General features: G+C 37.2%; 1 protein-coding gene across 8 annotated transcripts in view; it reads left to right on the top strand.

Moving 5' to 3' along the window:
- Positions 1-645: 645 nt before the first annotated feature.
- The window catches only part of LOC106085898 (ADP-ribosylation factor-like protein 5B), a 60,093-nt gene continuing 42,695 nt past the window's right edge, over positions 646-18,043 (top strand). Inside the window, exons 1-2 of one of the 8 annotated variants that reach the window (XM_013250360.2) lie at positions 646-745; positions 1,912-2,275. In XM_013250360.2, coding sequence (XP_013105814.1) covers positions 2,230-2,275 — 46 coding nt within the window. In that variant the 5' untranslated portion in view covers positions 646-745; positions 1,912-2,229. Of the gene's footprint in view, positions 746-776; positions 931-955; positions 2,276-18,043 lie in introns of those variants that run through there. The other 7 variants (XM_013250355.2, XM_013250362.2, XM_013250358.2 and 4 more) reach the window with 7 other exon arrangements.

The raw sequence follows: 18,043 nt of genomic DNA on the forward strand, positions 1-18,043 counted from the left end.
CACAAACTTTTAAATAGGTTTATTTGTCAGTTCTGTGAAGGAAATGTGTCAAATTAACCTATTTCAAATCTATTTTAAGTTTTGTGAATGGGGCCGCAAATCAGTACTTGTCATAAATAGGATTTTAATACAACACTAAGGTCGATTTCAATTTATCGGTTACATTCTCCGGTTAAAAAACGAACGACATTTCCGTAAAAGTTTGCAAATTTTTGAGTACGCGAATACTCTAATTGCTGATTGCTACGTAATGTTGCCTCATCTTCTAAACTACCTTCAAATTGTATGAGAAAACCAAAATTGTTAACAGGAGGGTTATTCCCACGATTAATTAATGTTCTGGTTAGCTTTCACTAACTAATTTTTTTCTACGAGAAACCCGACCTAAAAGAAGGTTTTATTCGTTGTGCTAGTAGCTCTACCTTCTTTTTATTTTACCAAGGGCAATTAGATTTCACAAAGCATTTGGCAACACTCATCAACATCAGTAATGGAACACTTTTCGGTTTGGTTGCGCTTGAAGTATAACACTGTTCAAAAATGGTCATTCACAATGGAAAATTTTGTTATATTTACTCTTTTCGGTAGCTGTCATTTGAAAGTCGCTCTCTCCCTTTCTCTCAAACTAAAGACAATTGCTTTGTGTCATGTTGACAATTTCGTATTTGTATTTCTCTCGGTGGTGCGTGCACACTATTTTTTCGCATAACTTTTGTATCAAATTGTATAGTAAGAGAAGATAAAAGTGCGTTGCATATATTATCCAGGGTTCAAAAAAGAAAAAAATTTTAGATTTTTTAATTTAATTAAAATTCTATACTAGATTTCATTTGATTGACCAGATATAAAAAATAAAAATAACCTAAGTAAAGCTACTGTGAAGTGTGTACGTGTGTTTGGGAGTGTGCATGCATGACGTGACGGTTGTGTGTATGTGTGGTGAAGGAAGCAAATTTATCAATGCAAAAAAAAATGAACAAATTACTGCAATAACAAAATAAGGCTAAAAATGGCAAAGCATTCCATAAAATTACTGGCTAAGGCATATAGGAAGTAAAAAAGCGGAAAACAGCTTCTTTGTGAAAAATTAAGCAATGCTCTGATAAATTGTCTACGATACCATAAAATTGATTGTATTCTATCCGTCGCAGTAATCTTTCCTTCAATTTTTTTTGGTGTGAGTGAGTGTTCTTGGTGGGATTTTTCGATTACCTTTTTCTTTGACAAATGTCCATCCATTTTTATGCCTCTTTGTGTCAAAAAAAGTAGAAACCGAAAAAGTATGGCAAATATAAACAAGTGAAAGTTGTGTGTTAAAAAAAGGAAATAATTTATTACTTGAGTGAGTGAGTGAGTGAGGTGGTGTCGTCGATAACCATATTTTCTATTTTGTTGTGCTGTATTACTTATTGCTCCATAAAGCTCCCCACCAAACCACAACAACAAAAACAAAGCATTATTGCAATAAGCAACAGTAATAAAATCATCCTCCATATCTCGCCGTCATCATTTTGTTTTACCTTTTTGTTATTGGTGTGTGTAGTACAGGGAGAGTGGCAAGCGCGTGTGTGTGCTGGCTCTTTTGTCTCTTGGTATTTTTTTGTGTGTTTTTGATTACAACAATATCAACTTAATTTACGTAATTTTTCGTTTAAGTTTCAAGCGAACACACATACGAACCTGAAGCCAGCTACCAATACAGTTCGTCGTCATTGTTAGAGTCGCCATCGCCATCACTGCCATCCATCGTTTTATGGTTTGTTTTTGTTACTTTTAGCATTATTTGTTTGTTCGTAAGTTGCCCACCAACAAAGGTGCTTCAGAGGCAAGCAAAAGTAAACACCAAGTGAGTGAGTAGTGAGTGATCTTTGTAGTTGTTTTTTTTTTTACTTTTTGGTATTGGCGCTTTAGTGAACGGAAGCCCCCCAAACTAGACTGACAAAATTCAGACAACAATAATAAAAACAGAAAAATTACAGTGATTTCCCACGTTTTACGCGAAAATTGTACAATATCAAGTGCATGAAAACTTATCAAGAGCAACAACAACAACAAGAATAATAACAACAGCAACCACTAACATCAAATTACAACAGAGCAAACGGAAAGAAATCGTGTTGGCGCCACAAAAATTTTATTTTTCAACCAATTTGGTTTAGTGTGCGGTGCGGCATCGAAGCAGAGACTTAGTTCAGCAAGTCAGCACTTAATTGAGAAAATTCCACCATCATGGGTTTATTGATCTCGAAAATATGGAGTATGTTCGGAAATGAAGGTAAGTCTCGCTTGTGTTGCCTATAATACATACCTACACATACAAACAAACAAAAATATTTCTATACATTTTTGGTCATAGTTCCAATGCTGCCCATAAAAGTGATGGAAAATTGGGAAAAGTAAAAAACCAATCAAATTTGGTGTGTGTTATTAGGGAAAAAATGAAGTCGGAATCCTAAACTCGTTTAAACTATAAGACCAATGCACAAATTGCGGTCCGGGACGGGATAATTATTAGCACCACACAGACTGGAACTTTCAATACGATCTGTGTGATGTTCATCGTTATCATGAAAAGCTCAGCTGGTATCTACCAGGATGCGGATAGTGGAATACACCATTCGGAGAAACTGGAAATGCAGTGGCGGACAATCAGCGATATTCAGCGGATTGTGATGTCCAATATGACTAGGCGAGTTATTGGCGCCTTTAGAAAACCAATGGCCATTACGGAATAGCTGTTAGGATAACTGTCAGCAGGTCGGAACATGGAGGTCCGATCTGTGTGGTGTTCATTGCCATCACGAGAAGCTTAGCTGCGAGCTACAGGGCGCGTCAACAGGTTGCGGATAGTGGAATGCTACAACGGCAGTCGCGGACCTCCCACTCACCGAGCGGAGAGTCTCGGTGAGAGGTCGGGTGGCACCGGCTCTTGCACAAATACATAGTGCCTATGATGCTCGATATGACAAGGCAGGTTATTGGCGCCTTTAAATAGCAACCTGTTCCCGCGGCGATCGATCCTTTGGACCGGAACGAGCTTGTTCACCTACAGGAGCTTGACGAAGTTCGCCACCTCCACATGAATATGTGGCTACGACAACAACAACATGGTCATCACGTTCCCGGGGTGATCGGTTCTATAAACCGGAACGACCTTCCTCACCTATAGCAAATTCACGAGGAACGCTATCTTGTTTTAAGTCGAGTAGAATTAGCTGGGCAGTTACAAGCGGGACAATCAAACAAAACTTTAGCATACAAATCCCAGCCCTTCAAATGCATCTGCCGGAACGCGATTTAGCCAGAAATGGTTTGCTGAGGAAGGCTTACATCATCAGGTGCCTCAAGAACGGCATTCACTCGTTAGCTGTTCATAGCTTTAGCTACCTTTTCCAAGTGAATGGCATATAGACCTGACTGAAACGCCGCCTGATCGAAATATTTTCCCTTGTTGCGCTTAAACTCTCGCTCTAAGTTATGTAGACACAATCTAATTTCTCTGGGGCGATGGTTTTCTTCCAAAAGGAGAATTGGATGGCGGCTTCGATAAAAGTCCAGTAGATACTACTTAGACAACATATAATAATGTCTTCGCAGGAAGTTAGGAAGGATATTTGTCCCCTAATTGAGGTCCACATGAGATCTAAGAAGGCAGTCCGCCCGCAGTTCGCAGATCAGAATTCTGAAATCTATGGATCTTATTTACTTCGTGTAGCTCAGCTGGAGTGTCAATCATAGGCACCGCATAAATTACTACTGAGCGACCGGCAATAGACTAACGCATCTTATTTCTATTTCGGCCTCAAAAATGTCTGTATTATGTGCATAGGCTTATAAATGTTGCCAAATGTGGCTGCACCTTTGATAGCATATATCTTTAAACTCCTTGTAACGAAATAACTCACAAGATCGAAAAGATGCACATTTAACCTATAGCAAATAATACCGACTTGGGACTCTTGACGCCAGGATCCTACAATGTTCCGCATATTATACGTTTTCGACACTGGCGATCACACAAAAAATTAGACCTGGCCGAAGGGACGTGTAGGCGATGTACTAGAAAAACATGGCATGACAGACGGTATAAAAAATCTTCGATAAGTCAAGAGCCAAGGTGACCGTCCTCTGGCATGGCTTGACCTGGTTGAGATGTTGATGCCCGTCACGTGAAAATTCTTCAACAAGGCTTGGCCGGAGCACTGCCTCAAGCGTCTTACCATCTTGCGTCGTATATTAGATCGCTTTGTACGATTATCCCTTGCTCAAATCCTATCTGACTTGAGTAGCACATTTTCCATATATCAGGAACTATAGCCTTATATATGGAGGACACCCTAGTGCTGAGGTTAGCATGTCTGCCTTTGATGCTGAACGCCTGGGTTCGAACACTGGCAATCCCATGGCAGCCGGTTGACTCGATGAAGTCCTTCATCGAAAGGGCTGTCACCTTAGTGTACAACACATTGCTATAACAACAACTGGCGAGAACATCAGAACAAATTTTCAACGGTGCTTATCCTAATGCTGGCGACATTTGCGTGAGGCCATGAAAAAACTTCTCTCCAAAGAGGTGTAGCATTGCGGCACGCCGTTCAAACTCGGCTTTAAAAAGGCCCCTTATAATTTGCATTTGTAGAGAACCTTGCTAATGTACTTGACTTGTGGCAGATCCAGGTTTATCAATATCAGTGTAGGGATTCCATCGCATCGCTTTAAACGAATTGTCACTTATTGCGCCCCATGTCCGCACGAATCAGACCTAGATCCATTTGGATACACCTCACCTTAGTCGTAGAGTACCTGAATTTGGATATAGAACAACAGAAAGAAGCAGACAAAAGATAGAACACAACAACTGCTACAACAACAACATAGCTTCGTACCCGAATCGTTTCGGTTGAACCGATCGGTTCGTTTCTATATTTTGAAAAATTGTTTTAACACGCTATTGTACTTCAAGAAGCTTCAGTTACATGTTATTAAATTCCACTCATAAATGTCGAGAATGTCGGTGAGAGAAGGGAGATCGGTGTGTAAGACTCCCCCAAACTCGAGTTCTTTCCAGGCTTCAGTAGCGGGATCACTCTGCTAATTTTCCAGACATCGGGAACTAAAAGATTGGTCAAAAATAGGTTGAGGACAGTAGTAAGGTTTTTAACTCCAGGTAAATCCAGATTCTTCAAAACTTAATGTATAGATTCCGTAGGGGCCCAACGCCTTGGATGATTTGGATGACACGGTTAATTGTGATGACTGTCCATCGGCTCGGAGACCACGGATACGGCGAATGGCTCTCCTCCTTGCCCTGTCACTCTCGGGATGCACAATAAATTAACGTTTGAACAACCTGGTGCATCTCTTCGGATCAGTCACGGTTACTTCGCCAAAAGTGACTGAGGTCCTGTCATCGCGTCCAACGGGGTTCGAGAGTGTCTTAACAGTAGACCACAGCTTGCCTAAACCGGTGCCTAAGTTACATTGCTCCAAGTGTTCCAGCCACAAATTCCACTTTTGTTTGTTGACTACCCTGTTTATTTCTAGATTCAGCTCGCTGATTCTGGTGTTAGTGGGGTCCATACAACGAATCCCATCACGCTCGTCTGCGAGTACCACTGCCTGCGCCGAGAAATTGGGCCGCATTTGGGATATTCGACCAGTTGGTATAAAGCAAGCGGCTGTTGCGTTAATGACGTTTTCCTTGTGGCCTATAAGCAACTTAAACGTTTTTAACATGAAATGCAGAGAATGGAGATCATATGCAAGAATGCGAGTTTTGTGATCTGATGTTCTACAGTCTTCTTGCTTTTGCTTGTATTGTTTCTCAGTAGATGACGCAAATGTCTTAACAACTTATAGCCCTTTGTTTCAAATACTTCCACTGGTAACCCATCGGCTCCTGCTGTCCTATTGTTTGTCAACTGGGTTACTGCTTTGTAAGCCCTATTCTGACTAGGTGGTATAAATTATACACCATCATCAGGGGTTGGCACAGGGGTAGCAATTTCGCTTTTCGTCATTAATGAAAAATATATAATTTTCATATACTAAGTACACTACCTGCATGATACCACAGAAGAAATAAGTGAACATCGGGTTGTCGGGTTAAAAATTCTATTCCCAATATTCTTTGTTTTGGAGTCATTATTTATATAGCTACCTAAAAATTCAAATCTAAATCATTGCTCATGCAGAAAGGTTGATTGGGAGTTGTGTGCTTCCTTAACTACCATGTCATAAAACCACAAATTCAAAATTAATGCCGACGGTTGGCTAGAATTAATTAGAGGAAAAATAAAAACTGTCTAATGACTGTTGTGAAAAAGTAAAACACGTAAATGTAAAGCTAAAATGAATGAGGTAGCATTTCCGTGATATTAATTTACAAAAAGCAGAATTTAAGAAAATAATATATACCACAATATTAAATGGAAAAAATGGTATTGTATATATTTGTAAAAAAGTTCAAATTTGGTTTAACAATTTTGGAAAAAGAAAGATTGTCCTATTCAGGCTTGAGTAATAAGTTCAAAAGTGATTTTTAAAGGATGGGAATTTAAAATTTTGGTTTATAGTTAAAGATTGATCCTCAACGAGGGGCTACTTCACCCTGCAGAATGATGTTATCATCCATCTGGTGGAAATATAGTGGAATTATGTCAACTTTGGCAGAAAACTTGAACTATATATGTCTTCCACATTTAATAACCAAAATCACCTATGGCCGGTCTTCTTAGAACTAAAAACTTGTAGACTAACCTCAGAAGACTTATTGCCTTAATCAAAAGAATTGCATTAGTTCATATACTGCGGTTTCATAGGCAATGTCTAATTTTACGCAAACCTAAAAGCGGTATTGTAAAATTAAATTTCCATGAAAAATTGGTCAGAGCAGCGAAAACGTCTTCCAAAATTTTTCAACTTTACTTTCAGCTGTCATTTTCAAGTTCCTCTTCCGGAATTAATATTTATTTTTATGGCTGACAAATTCGAATGTTTGTCAATTGTGTATAATTACAAAAACCTGCCCATGTCTTATGTTTTTTTCATGAACTTAAAATATGTGTCACAATGTGGAAAAATAGAATGATATGCTCCTTCTTGTTTCTTGGCTGTGTTTTTTTTTTACCGATAAATAATGCATGAGTCATTTAAGTCAAATGGTCATAACGCGATGTGATGCTATGCGGGTGGGAATTACATTGCGACCAATGAATTGAGTGAATTTTGTGTATAATTGAATAGTTTTTTGCTATTGAAAATTGTTTGTGCACTTGTTGTCTGTCTGAAAACTAGACCATTAATATCTGGGTTCATTGTACGTATGTATGTACAAAACATACATAGTTATGGATTTTTTGTACATTATACTGGAGAGAAGGCCTTTTTTTTCTTCTCTCTAGAGTCATTCAACCTCTCTCCTTGTAAATGGTAAACAATTTTCCACAGAATTTCGAAATACATGTTTTTGTTTATAATGGATGAGCTCGTCTGGGGAAGAGCAATCACACATACACAACAGACAACAAAAAAGGTCATTGAAAAATCTTCAACGTGTATTGAACTTTTTTTGTTGAGTCCGATTGCGATAAAAATATTTCCTCTTGCAAGGATAACAAGTGAATTTTTTCTTCAAAAAAAAATTGACTTATTTTTTATGGAAAATTTTTCGAAATTTTTGAAAAATTTTTTGCTAACAAATTTCGTCAAAGCTGTTGTTTTGCAAAAATATTCCAACGAAATTTTATTTATTTTGAGGAACCCAAATCAAAATTAGGGGATTATGGATAGATATTATGAATGGCAACGCAACTATGATTGCCTTGCCAGGATATAAAATCATTAAATAAAAATTGGTATAAAGTTGAAACTTTTTGTCAGTTTCATTCGATATAAGTGTTTTGAACGCTGAACTACTTAATAAACTGTAACAAGTAAGAGCGTGCTAATTTCGGCCGCATCTGTCGAGTTCTTTGCGCAGTATCTGTTTTTAGGCAAACAAAGGATAATGAATATGGACAGAGAAGGAGCTATATCAAGTTATAAACCGATTTCTGACTCAAGAAGCAAAATCGGGAGATCGGTTTATATGGGAGCTGTATCAAGCTATAGATCGATTCTGACCATATTGCTCACGTATGTTGAAGGCCATGGGAGGAGCAGTTGTACAAAATTTGTGCCATGATGTCGATGTGTTGTGATCTGTCCGATGAGAATTGCGCTCTCTAGAGGAAGAGGAAGAAGTCAAGGCCCATGATCGGTTTATATGGCAGCTATATCAGGTTATAGACCGATTTGGACCATACTTCGCACAGTTGTTGGAAGTGGTATCAAAACACTATGTGCACAATTTCAGTCAAATCGGATAAGAATTCCGCCTTCTAAAAGCTCAAGACCCAAGATCGATTTATATGGCAGCTATATCAGGTTATGGACCTATTTAAATCATACTCAGCACAGTTGTTGAAAGTGATAACACTTTTTGAAAAATTTCAGTCAAATTGGACGAGAATTGCGCCCTCTAGAGGCTCAAGAAGTAAAGACCCAAGATCGATTTATATGACAGCTATTTCAAAACATGTACCGATTTGGCCCATTTACAATCCCAACTGACCTACACTAATAAGAAGTAATTGTGCAAAATTTCAAGCCGCTAGCTCTACTCCTTCAAAAGTTAGCGTACTTTCGACAGACAGACAAACGGACATGGCGAAATTAGTACACCCCCATCCTATGGTGGAGGGTATAAAAATGTATGCATTTCAATGCAGAAATGGACACTTCTGTACAATTTTGCCCATTGGCAACTCAACTGAAGTTTGGTTGCACCATAATCGACATATTAATTTTTATACCCACCACCGTAGGATAGGGGGTATATTCATTTAGTCATGCCGTTTGTAACACATCGATATATCAATTTTCGACCCTACAAAGTATATATATAGTTTGGATCGTCGTAAAATTCTAAGACGATTTAACGATGTCCGTGTGTCCGTCCGTCTGTCCGTCAGTCTGTTATAATCACTCTATAGCCTTCAAAAATTGAGATATTGAGCTGCAGTTTGGCACAGATACGTCTTTTTGATGCACTCTGGTTAAGTTCTTAAATGGGACAAATCAAACCATATTTGAATATAGCTTCTATATAGACCGATTTTTCCGATAGAGGTTCCAATGCCCATAAAAACTTTATTTTTCAACCGATTTTGTTGAAATTTGAAACAGTGAGTAATATAAGGCTTCAGATCGGATATAGCTACCATATAGACCGATCTTCCGATAAAAGGTCTGAAGACCATAGAAGCTTAATTTATAACCCTATGCGATTTCGCTGAAATTTGCAACGGTGGGTTATTTTAAGCCTCCCGAAATCTGACCTAAATACGGATTAGGTCGGTCAATATTCATATATAGCTGCCATATAGACCGATCTTCTGATAAAGGGTCTGAAGCCTATAGAAGCTTTATTTTTTAACCGATTTTGCTATAATTTGAAACAGTGAGTTATTTTTAGCCTCCTGACTACCGACCCAAATATGATTCAGATCGGACTTTATGTAGATATAGCTGCCATATAGACCGATCTGCCGATAAGGGGTCTGAAGCCCATAAAAGCTTTATTTATTACCCGATTTCGCTGAAATTTGAAAAAGTGAGTAGGTTAAGACCTCCCAACATCTAACCTAAATATGGTTCTGATTGGACTATATTTAGATATACCTGTCATATAGACCGATCTGCCGTAAGGGGACTGAAGCCCATAAAAGCTTTATTTATTTCCCGATTTTGCTGAATCTTAATATGGTTAAGAACAGTTTATAATTGGATATATCTGCCATAAAGACTAATCGTTTGTTCTACAAAATTTAAAAGTGACATATATATTAGACCACTCAATGTCCGTGCCGAATTTGGGTCCTTAAGTTATCTAATTTTCGCCGGATTGTGACGAAATGGGGTTTACATATATACCCGAGGTGGTGGTTATCCAAAGTTTGGCCCGGCGGGACTAAATGCCTTTTTATTTGTTTTTTTTTTCTAAATTCGTCGAAATTTATTTTTTTAATAAAATTTTATTAATATACAAAAGTTTGTCGAAATTTTAATTTTATAGAAAATTCCATTGAAATTTAATTTGGTAAATAATCTTGTCAAAAATAAATTTTTATACAAAATTTCTTCGAAATTTTATTTTTAAAAAAACTTTCGTCAAAAGTGTATTTTCATACTCACCACCGAAGAATGGGTGTATATTTATTTTGTCATTCCGTTTGTTACAGTTCGAATATCCATTTTAATATATAAAGTTAATATAATGTTGATCGTGGTAAAATTCTAAGACGATTTAGCCATGTCCGGCCGCCTGTGATAATCTATCAACAGTATATAGTTATTGAGCTGAAACTTCTCGCACGAATCAATCTCCTGATTTCTGGTCTAAGGCCCATAGGAGAGACATTTAATACCCGATTTGGCTGAAATTTGACACAGTGAGTTGTCTTGAAACCCTTTATTACTATCTGATTTCGCTGAAATTTGAGACTGTGAATTGTGTTGGCACTTCGTGTCTGAACATATTTGGGTATAGCTACCATATATTTCGATTATTTGTCTTTCTCCCATAAATTGTCTATTTATTATGCGATTTTGCTCATGTCTGTTTGCCTTCTTTTATTTTGATCTTTAAAATCTTTTCGTGATTTTTCGAACATTTTCTAGTCCGAGATCATATTCAATGCTTTTTATTCAAAGAATAGCATAGCAAAGAACTAAAATTTGATCAAGTGTGTGTTATTATTCAAAACAGTTTAACTGGCTTGGTGGATCATGATTTTTGATACGCCATGTATCTTCATAAACACCTTTTTCAAATTGATTAAGGTGCCCCACATACCCACATCGTATTCAATAGTCTTTGGGTATGTAGGGCATCTTAATCAATTTGACAGTGGTGTTGATGAAGATACTTGTTGTATCAAAAATTTTGATGCATCAAGCCAGTCAAAGTCTTTTGTCTAATAACACACACTTGCCCAACTTTTAAAGGGTGATTTTTTTGAGGTTAGGATTTTCATGCATTAGTATTTGACAGATCACGTGGGATTTCAGACATGGTGTCAAAGAGAAAGATGCTCAGTATGCTTTGACATTTCATCATGAATAGACTTACTAACGAGCAACGCTTGCAAATCATTGAATTTTATTACCAAAATCAGTGTTCGGTTCGAAATGTGTTCAAATTTTGACAAATTTTGTTCAGCGATGAGGCTCATTTCTGGTTGAATGGCTACGTAAATAAGCAAAATTGCCGCATTTGGAGTGAAGAGCAACCAGAAGCCGTTCAAGAACTGCCCATGCATCCCGAAAAATGCACTGTTTGGTGTGGTTTGTACGCTGGTGGAATCATTGGACCGTATTTTTTCAAAGATGCTGTTGGACGCAACGTTACGGTGAATGAACACATTTCGAACCGAACACTGATTTTGGTAATAAAATTCAATGATTTGCAAGCGTTGCTCGTTAGTAAGTCTATTCATGATGAAATGTCAAAGCATACTGAGCATCTTTCTCTTTGACACCATGTCTGAAATCTCACGTGATCTGTCAAATACTAATGCATGAAAATCCTAACCTCAAAAAAATCACCCTTTATAAGTTCTTTGTTATGTTATTCTTTAAATAGAAAACATTGAATATAATCTCGAGCTAGAAGATGTTTGAAAAACCACGATTTTGCTAATATTTACGACGGTGAGTTGTATTATACCCCTGCACATTCTTTCCGAATATGGTGATGGTCCCATCATATTTGCATATAGCTGCTAAATACACCGATCTGGGGGAGATCTGTTTTTGGGGAGAGGCGGCCCCCCCAAACCCTTGGTCCAAAATATGGATATTAGACTCATATTCTACTCTCAAATACCTATTATTTGAGCACCATATTGCCATGGTCGATAATTATGCCCGATTTAGGGGTGTTTTTGGGGACTAGGTTGGAGGGCCTAAAATTGGATATCGGATACGTTTTCTACTCATAAATACATTTCATTTGTGTACCATATTGTCGTGATTGGTCTATATATATATATTTGGTGGGTTTTGGGGGTGGGGCAGCACTCCTAGGCACCCCACCCGAAGTTTGGATACCAAATTTTGATTTTAGATTGCTATAAGAGGACACACAAAATTTCGTTTAAATCGCACCACCCATTTCCGTGATCAGGCGTTTCCTGAAAATTAGGGTAAGGGGGAGGGTCCGCCCCCACCTTTCCGATATCAAAAATGTAGTAATCTATTTTCACCACGGCTCATTATACGTCATCTGTGAAAATTTAAAAAAAAATCGGTTCAGCCGTTTTTGACTCTATGCGGAACAGACAAACAAACAAACACAAATTGATTTTTATATATAAGATTTTCTAAAAATTGTATTTAAAAATTTTTAAATTATTTAAAACCCATAGGCACAACGATGTCGTAAAATTTTTGTATTTTGTGAAATGATTATATGTAACATCATTTTTAAACCGCCCGAAATTTTAAATAATTAAATTCCATGCATTGCTTTTTGGAATTTATCACATGTCAGCTCTTTGTTTAGAACAAACTCCTCCTCCATTAGGCGCATCCATTATTTAACACATTTAATTTTTAGGGAAAGTGTACACATGTCTGAATGTTGGAATCTCTTACTATTCTTTTGGCTGCCATTAGTAGCGAGGCCAGCGGCCATAGCGTGTGACCTACTAATCTTTTGTTGAATAAACCTCTTGAATTAAGCATGAAAACTGAAAATAAGACACGGAAAACGCAGTTTCTGCCTGTCTGTTTATTTGTAAAATCTTTGTTCGAAATATGTGTACCTACTACGACTTATTAAATATCTGAAAATGCATAACTTTTTTTTCTATGACTGAATCGTGTCTTATTATGTGGGTTAAAAAGAAGAATGTTATGGTTGGCTGGTGGTTCCATTTCTTGGGCATGCACATTTCATTGTTCCTTTCTTTGTGCTATACGGTTTTTGTTTTGTTATTTTTTTTTCTACCTTGTTACCCAGAAAAAATGCTGCATAATAGAAAAATATGAATGCATTTAGTGGTGAAAGAAAGGCATCTTCTTGAGGAACGTAAACGAAGGCGCATTTTTGTATTTAATTACACCAGGGTCACTTTACTAATTTCTAGATCAATGCCCTGAAAGTAGCGGTTGACAGAGACATGATGGTTCGTAAAGAATTTGTAATGGTGAATGTTAATGAAAGTTTCAAAACCATTAAACGTTTTTATTAGGAAGAAAATCCAAGATGGACGTTTCAAAGCTACCAAATAGAAATTTTACAACTTCCTCTATGGAACAGGGGCAAACTTCTCACATATCAATGAGTGCAGTCCAATTTAAGTTTAAGCTCAATGATAAGGGGCCTCCTTTTTATAGCCGAGTCCGGACGGAGTGCCGTAGTGCGACACCTCTTGGAGAAAAGTTTTACATGTCATAGTACCTTACAATTCTTGCCAGCATTAGGAGGAGAAAATCACCGCTCAAAATTTTTTCTAATAGTCTCGCCAGGATTCGAACTCAGGCGTTCAGCGTCATAGATGGACATGCTAACATCTGCGCTCGGTGGCCTCCACAGCTACCACAGATTTATTATCAGATAGTGACATTGAGTAATCACAGCCTAGCTTGGGCAAAAAGCCTAAGAAAGAATGACAAAGCCGCAAGAACCGATGGTTTACCAGAAGTGGTATTTAAGCATCTACGTCATGAAGTGTGGCAAATTCATCAGCTTTTATCAGAACTTTTTAGGCTAACTTCCAGGTGTAAACACACTTTCGGTTAATATCATATTTAGTAATTAATTGGTGTTTTTTTATATGTCAAGCTTTGTGAGCAGTTTATGGTTCATTTAAGTTGTCCAATTACTTGTAGAGTTGTCATCATCCACAACTCTCTTTTGGTATAGAGTGTCTTTATAGTCGAGTCAGTCATTTGCATGAGCACTAAACACATGCTGTTGTTGACAATTGTTCGTTAACAATAATAATAACAAGGTCATAACAAAGGGAAACTACCTCTACCACGACTACTACAACTACTACTACCTTCCATCCAATCGACAATTGTGGCAAAAGGCAGACATACAACCAGCAACCTCAAAAATGAAAAAATAGCGTTTAAATGGTTTAAACACACGGCGATGGAATGTAAGAGCAGACCTGTCGTTATATTTTCTGTTTTTGTTACAGACACGAAAAAAACACAAAAAATAAAAATACACCGGAAAAATTCGGTGAACGTTTTTTTTACATACAACTAGCAACAAAAGTCCTGTTTCATTGCTGCCCTATTTTTTCGTGATTGGTCTATATATCCATTTGACGGGGAATGCTTTTTGAAAGTGGGATGGTACCTCAGACATTCCGCCCAAATATGGATGTCAAATTCGTGCTCTACTTCCAAATTCCTTTCATTTAAGCCCAAAATTGCCATGGTCGGATTGGAGGGCGTTTTGGGGCTGAGTGTGGCACTCCGCCACTTTGCCCTAAAAATAGGTATCAAATTCGTTCTTTACTTCCAAAAACATTTCATTTAACCACATAAACCCCACAAACACTTGGCCCTAAAACTGGATTCCTTTTCTACTCTAAAATACCTTACATTTTAATTCCATTTTGTCATGATGGGTCACAAAACCTATTTGAGATGTTTTAGGGAGGTTAAGCGTCACCTAAATACTCTTTACAAAAATTGTAATGTTAGTTTCCTAATCGGAGGCCACCGTAGCGCATAACTTAGCAAGTCCACCTATGACGCTTAACGCATGGTTTCAAATCAGCGGTGGTTATCCCCGCCTAATACTGGCGACATTTTGCCGTGTAAAAATCTCTCCCCAAAGAAGTGTTGCTCTGCGGCACGCCGTATTTACGATTAACAAAAAGGATTGAGCTTTAGCAGTCAGAAAGAGTTCAACTTTAGGTTTTCGTTTCTGAGAAAACCTGCCTGATTTGGCGGATGTGAACATTCGCAAGTTGTTGCGCTTTTTAACGGTAGGAACTTGAAGGCATATTCCTTCTTCTGTTCCTGTGGTATCACAATAGGCGAAAACGTCTAAGTGAGTCTGATGCCAGACAGCCACATAAACCTAACTTAACCTATCATTGAGCTTAAAATTGACAGCACTCAGTGAGAAGTTTGCCCCAGTTCCTCAATGGAATGTTCATGGACAAATTTGCATTGCATTTACTAACCTACTCCCAAATTGCTTTCATTTGATTCCCATATAGCCTGGCTAATATGCCCATTTGGGGAATTTTTTGGGGTGGGGACACCACCAACTACATGGACTTAATTTTTTTTGCTAAATTCGTAATCTACTCCCGAATACCTTTCATTTCAGTTCCATATTGACATGAACGTCCAATATGGCTGTTTGGGAGAGTTTTGGGGTTGGGGTGGCGAGCTGGGTACCTAGAATCAAATTTATACCATATTCGTATTTACTCTCCAATACCTTTCATCTGATACCCTTATTCGTCTCAAGTGCTGTCTCAGGTATTCGAACCAAACCTCTTTAACTTTAGCTAATTTTCCCATCGGCGCCTCGGTAATTCCGCCATGATCCGATCTGCTTCTATATTCTGTCCACTTCCTCATCGCTTTAAGTTTCATAACCGAAGTGGCTACTTAATTCGTATGTCTATGGATCAGATATCTAAGATAGTCTTAAGTGAATTAGTAGTGGTGTGGTTCACATCTCCTCGCCTTTGCTTAGACATCACGTTTTCTGAACCTGTTGTAACCTCCTTATGTTCTAATTTTACTCTATTGTCGTCAACTACTCTGCCGAGGTGTAAATTGGTATTGGTCTAATCGCGCTCCCGTAGAGCCATCTTGGGGGGTCAGGCCCCACTTAAGCCTGCATGATTTTTATAAAAATGTAAATACTGAATTTCCCAGAATTTTTCACAGTGTACTCATCTACGTCAACAACGTAGTAAGCAACGACGACAAGTATCGTTCCCATTCATTCTTCATTACAAATGAATGTCATGCAAAAAATGTGATAATTGTTACGGCAAATAGATTTGTGAAATGTTTACAGACTTTGGGTCTGTGCGAGAAGAGAAAAAGAAAGAAAAACAAAAAGAGGATACAAAAAATGGGGTTTGTTTAAAAGTATGGAAATCTGGAACTAAACAATCTCATACTTCACAAATTATTTAAATTTCCAATTTTAAATGTCATTTCGTTTAGGACCATAGTGTTTATATTTGAACGATGATACATTCATGTTCTAAAATTGTTATTTGTTTGTTAAGTGAAAATATGGTGGTGGTGTTTGCATAAATAAATTGTCCAAATCTCGAATTTCATATTCATAAGATAAGTTTATTTGTAAATAATGCAAAAGCATACTGCTGATCAGAGTACCTTTTTGTGAAGGTATACTTGGTCACAAAACCAAATTCAAGCAAAAAGAAATATTAGATGACTGATTGCTAAGATACGTAATTCTTATAAAACACATAGTGATTTTTCTTATTGAACTATGTCGGTCATTTGTTCCTTTGATAGGCCACTTAAGCAAAGAGTCCTAAAATATGTATAACAAAAGTTTAAAATCCTGAAGTGGCAAAAAACATATCTATTTTGTGATATATAAACAAAAAAACTATATTCATCAAACAATTGTTTAAGTGTTTTCAGTTTGCCACATCAACAATACATTTAATTTCAATTGTTCATGACAATTTAAAAGTTGTTAATTTTTATAGTTTCGTATATAAAAAGAACATTATTTTGGACGAAAATGTGATATCTAGTACTTTTATAGTTACTTATATAAAAAAGAACATTCATGCATAGTATGTCTAAAAAGCGTAGAGTTCAAGTAGGTTATACAAAAAAAATTTAAAAACTTTATTCAATTACGAAATTTGTACATTCAATTAAAAAAATTGCTGAAATCGGACCTATAAAGGAATTTGTATTATTGATTAACAATTTTGCAATTTCGATTTATGATAAGCTCAAAAATCCAATTAAAGTGGTTATTAACTCAATAAACCATTCATTTGAAATTTGCCATTTCTTTTAAATTAAGTTTTTAAATAAAAAAATTAATTGATATTTTTTACATTAATAAAAAACTTAAATTTATTAGATTAAATCTTATATATAAAAATGAGTTTGTGTTTGTTAGTCTGTATGTTTGTCTATTCCGTATAAACGTTAAAAACGGCTGAACCGATTTTCTTGAAATGTTCACTGATGGTGCATAATGATCCCGTGGTGAAAATAGGGTACTATATTTTTTGATATCTGCAGGGGGATGGACCCTCCTCCTTATCCTAATTTTCAAAAACGCCAGATCTCGGAGATGGTTGGTGTGATTAAAGCGAAATTTTGTGTGTCCTCTTATACTAACCTAAAAACCAAAATTTGGTATCTAAATTTCGGATGGGGTACCTAGGAGGGCCGCCCCAAACACCTCCAAATAGGACTCAAATGAAAGGTCTTTGGGAGTAAAGCACGAATCTAATGTCAATATTCGGGAAAAGTGTCTATGGTGCCACCCCACCCCCATAACACCACCTAAATACGACGTTTTTGCTGACATTTGCAATATGGTGCTCAATTAAGAGATATTTTGGAGTAGAACACGAATCTGATAGATATTTTCAGAGCCAATTCGGTGATTGGCAGCCCCATCCCCAAATATCAGCTAAAATGAAAGGTTATTGGGGGTAGACCACGAATCTTAAGTCAACATTCGGGACCAACTGTTTTGGGGACGTCCCACCCTCTCAATAACCCCCAAATAGGACGTATTTGCTCACCATGACAATTTGAGTCTTAAAGAGAGTGGATCTCGATAGTTATAGTTTTTAGTGCCCATACCCCAAACCGGAAATATTTGCTGACTTTTGCAGAAGGGTGTTTAAATGAAAGGTATATGAGATCAGGAAACAAATTTGATATCCAATTTCGAGGGAACGGGTAATGTCGGGTTCAAATAAAAAATTATATTTGA

This window comes from Stomoxys calcitrans, chromosome 4 (assembly GCF_963082655.1).
Source record: "Stomoxys calcitrans chromosome 4, idStoCalc2.1, whole genome shotgun sequence".
Classification (NCBI taxonomy): domain Eukaryota; kingdom Metazoa; phylum Arthropoda; class Insecta; order Diptera; family Muscidae; genus Stomoxys; species Stomoxys calcitrans.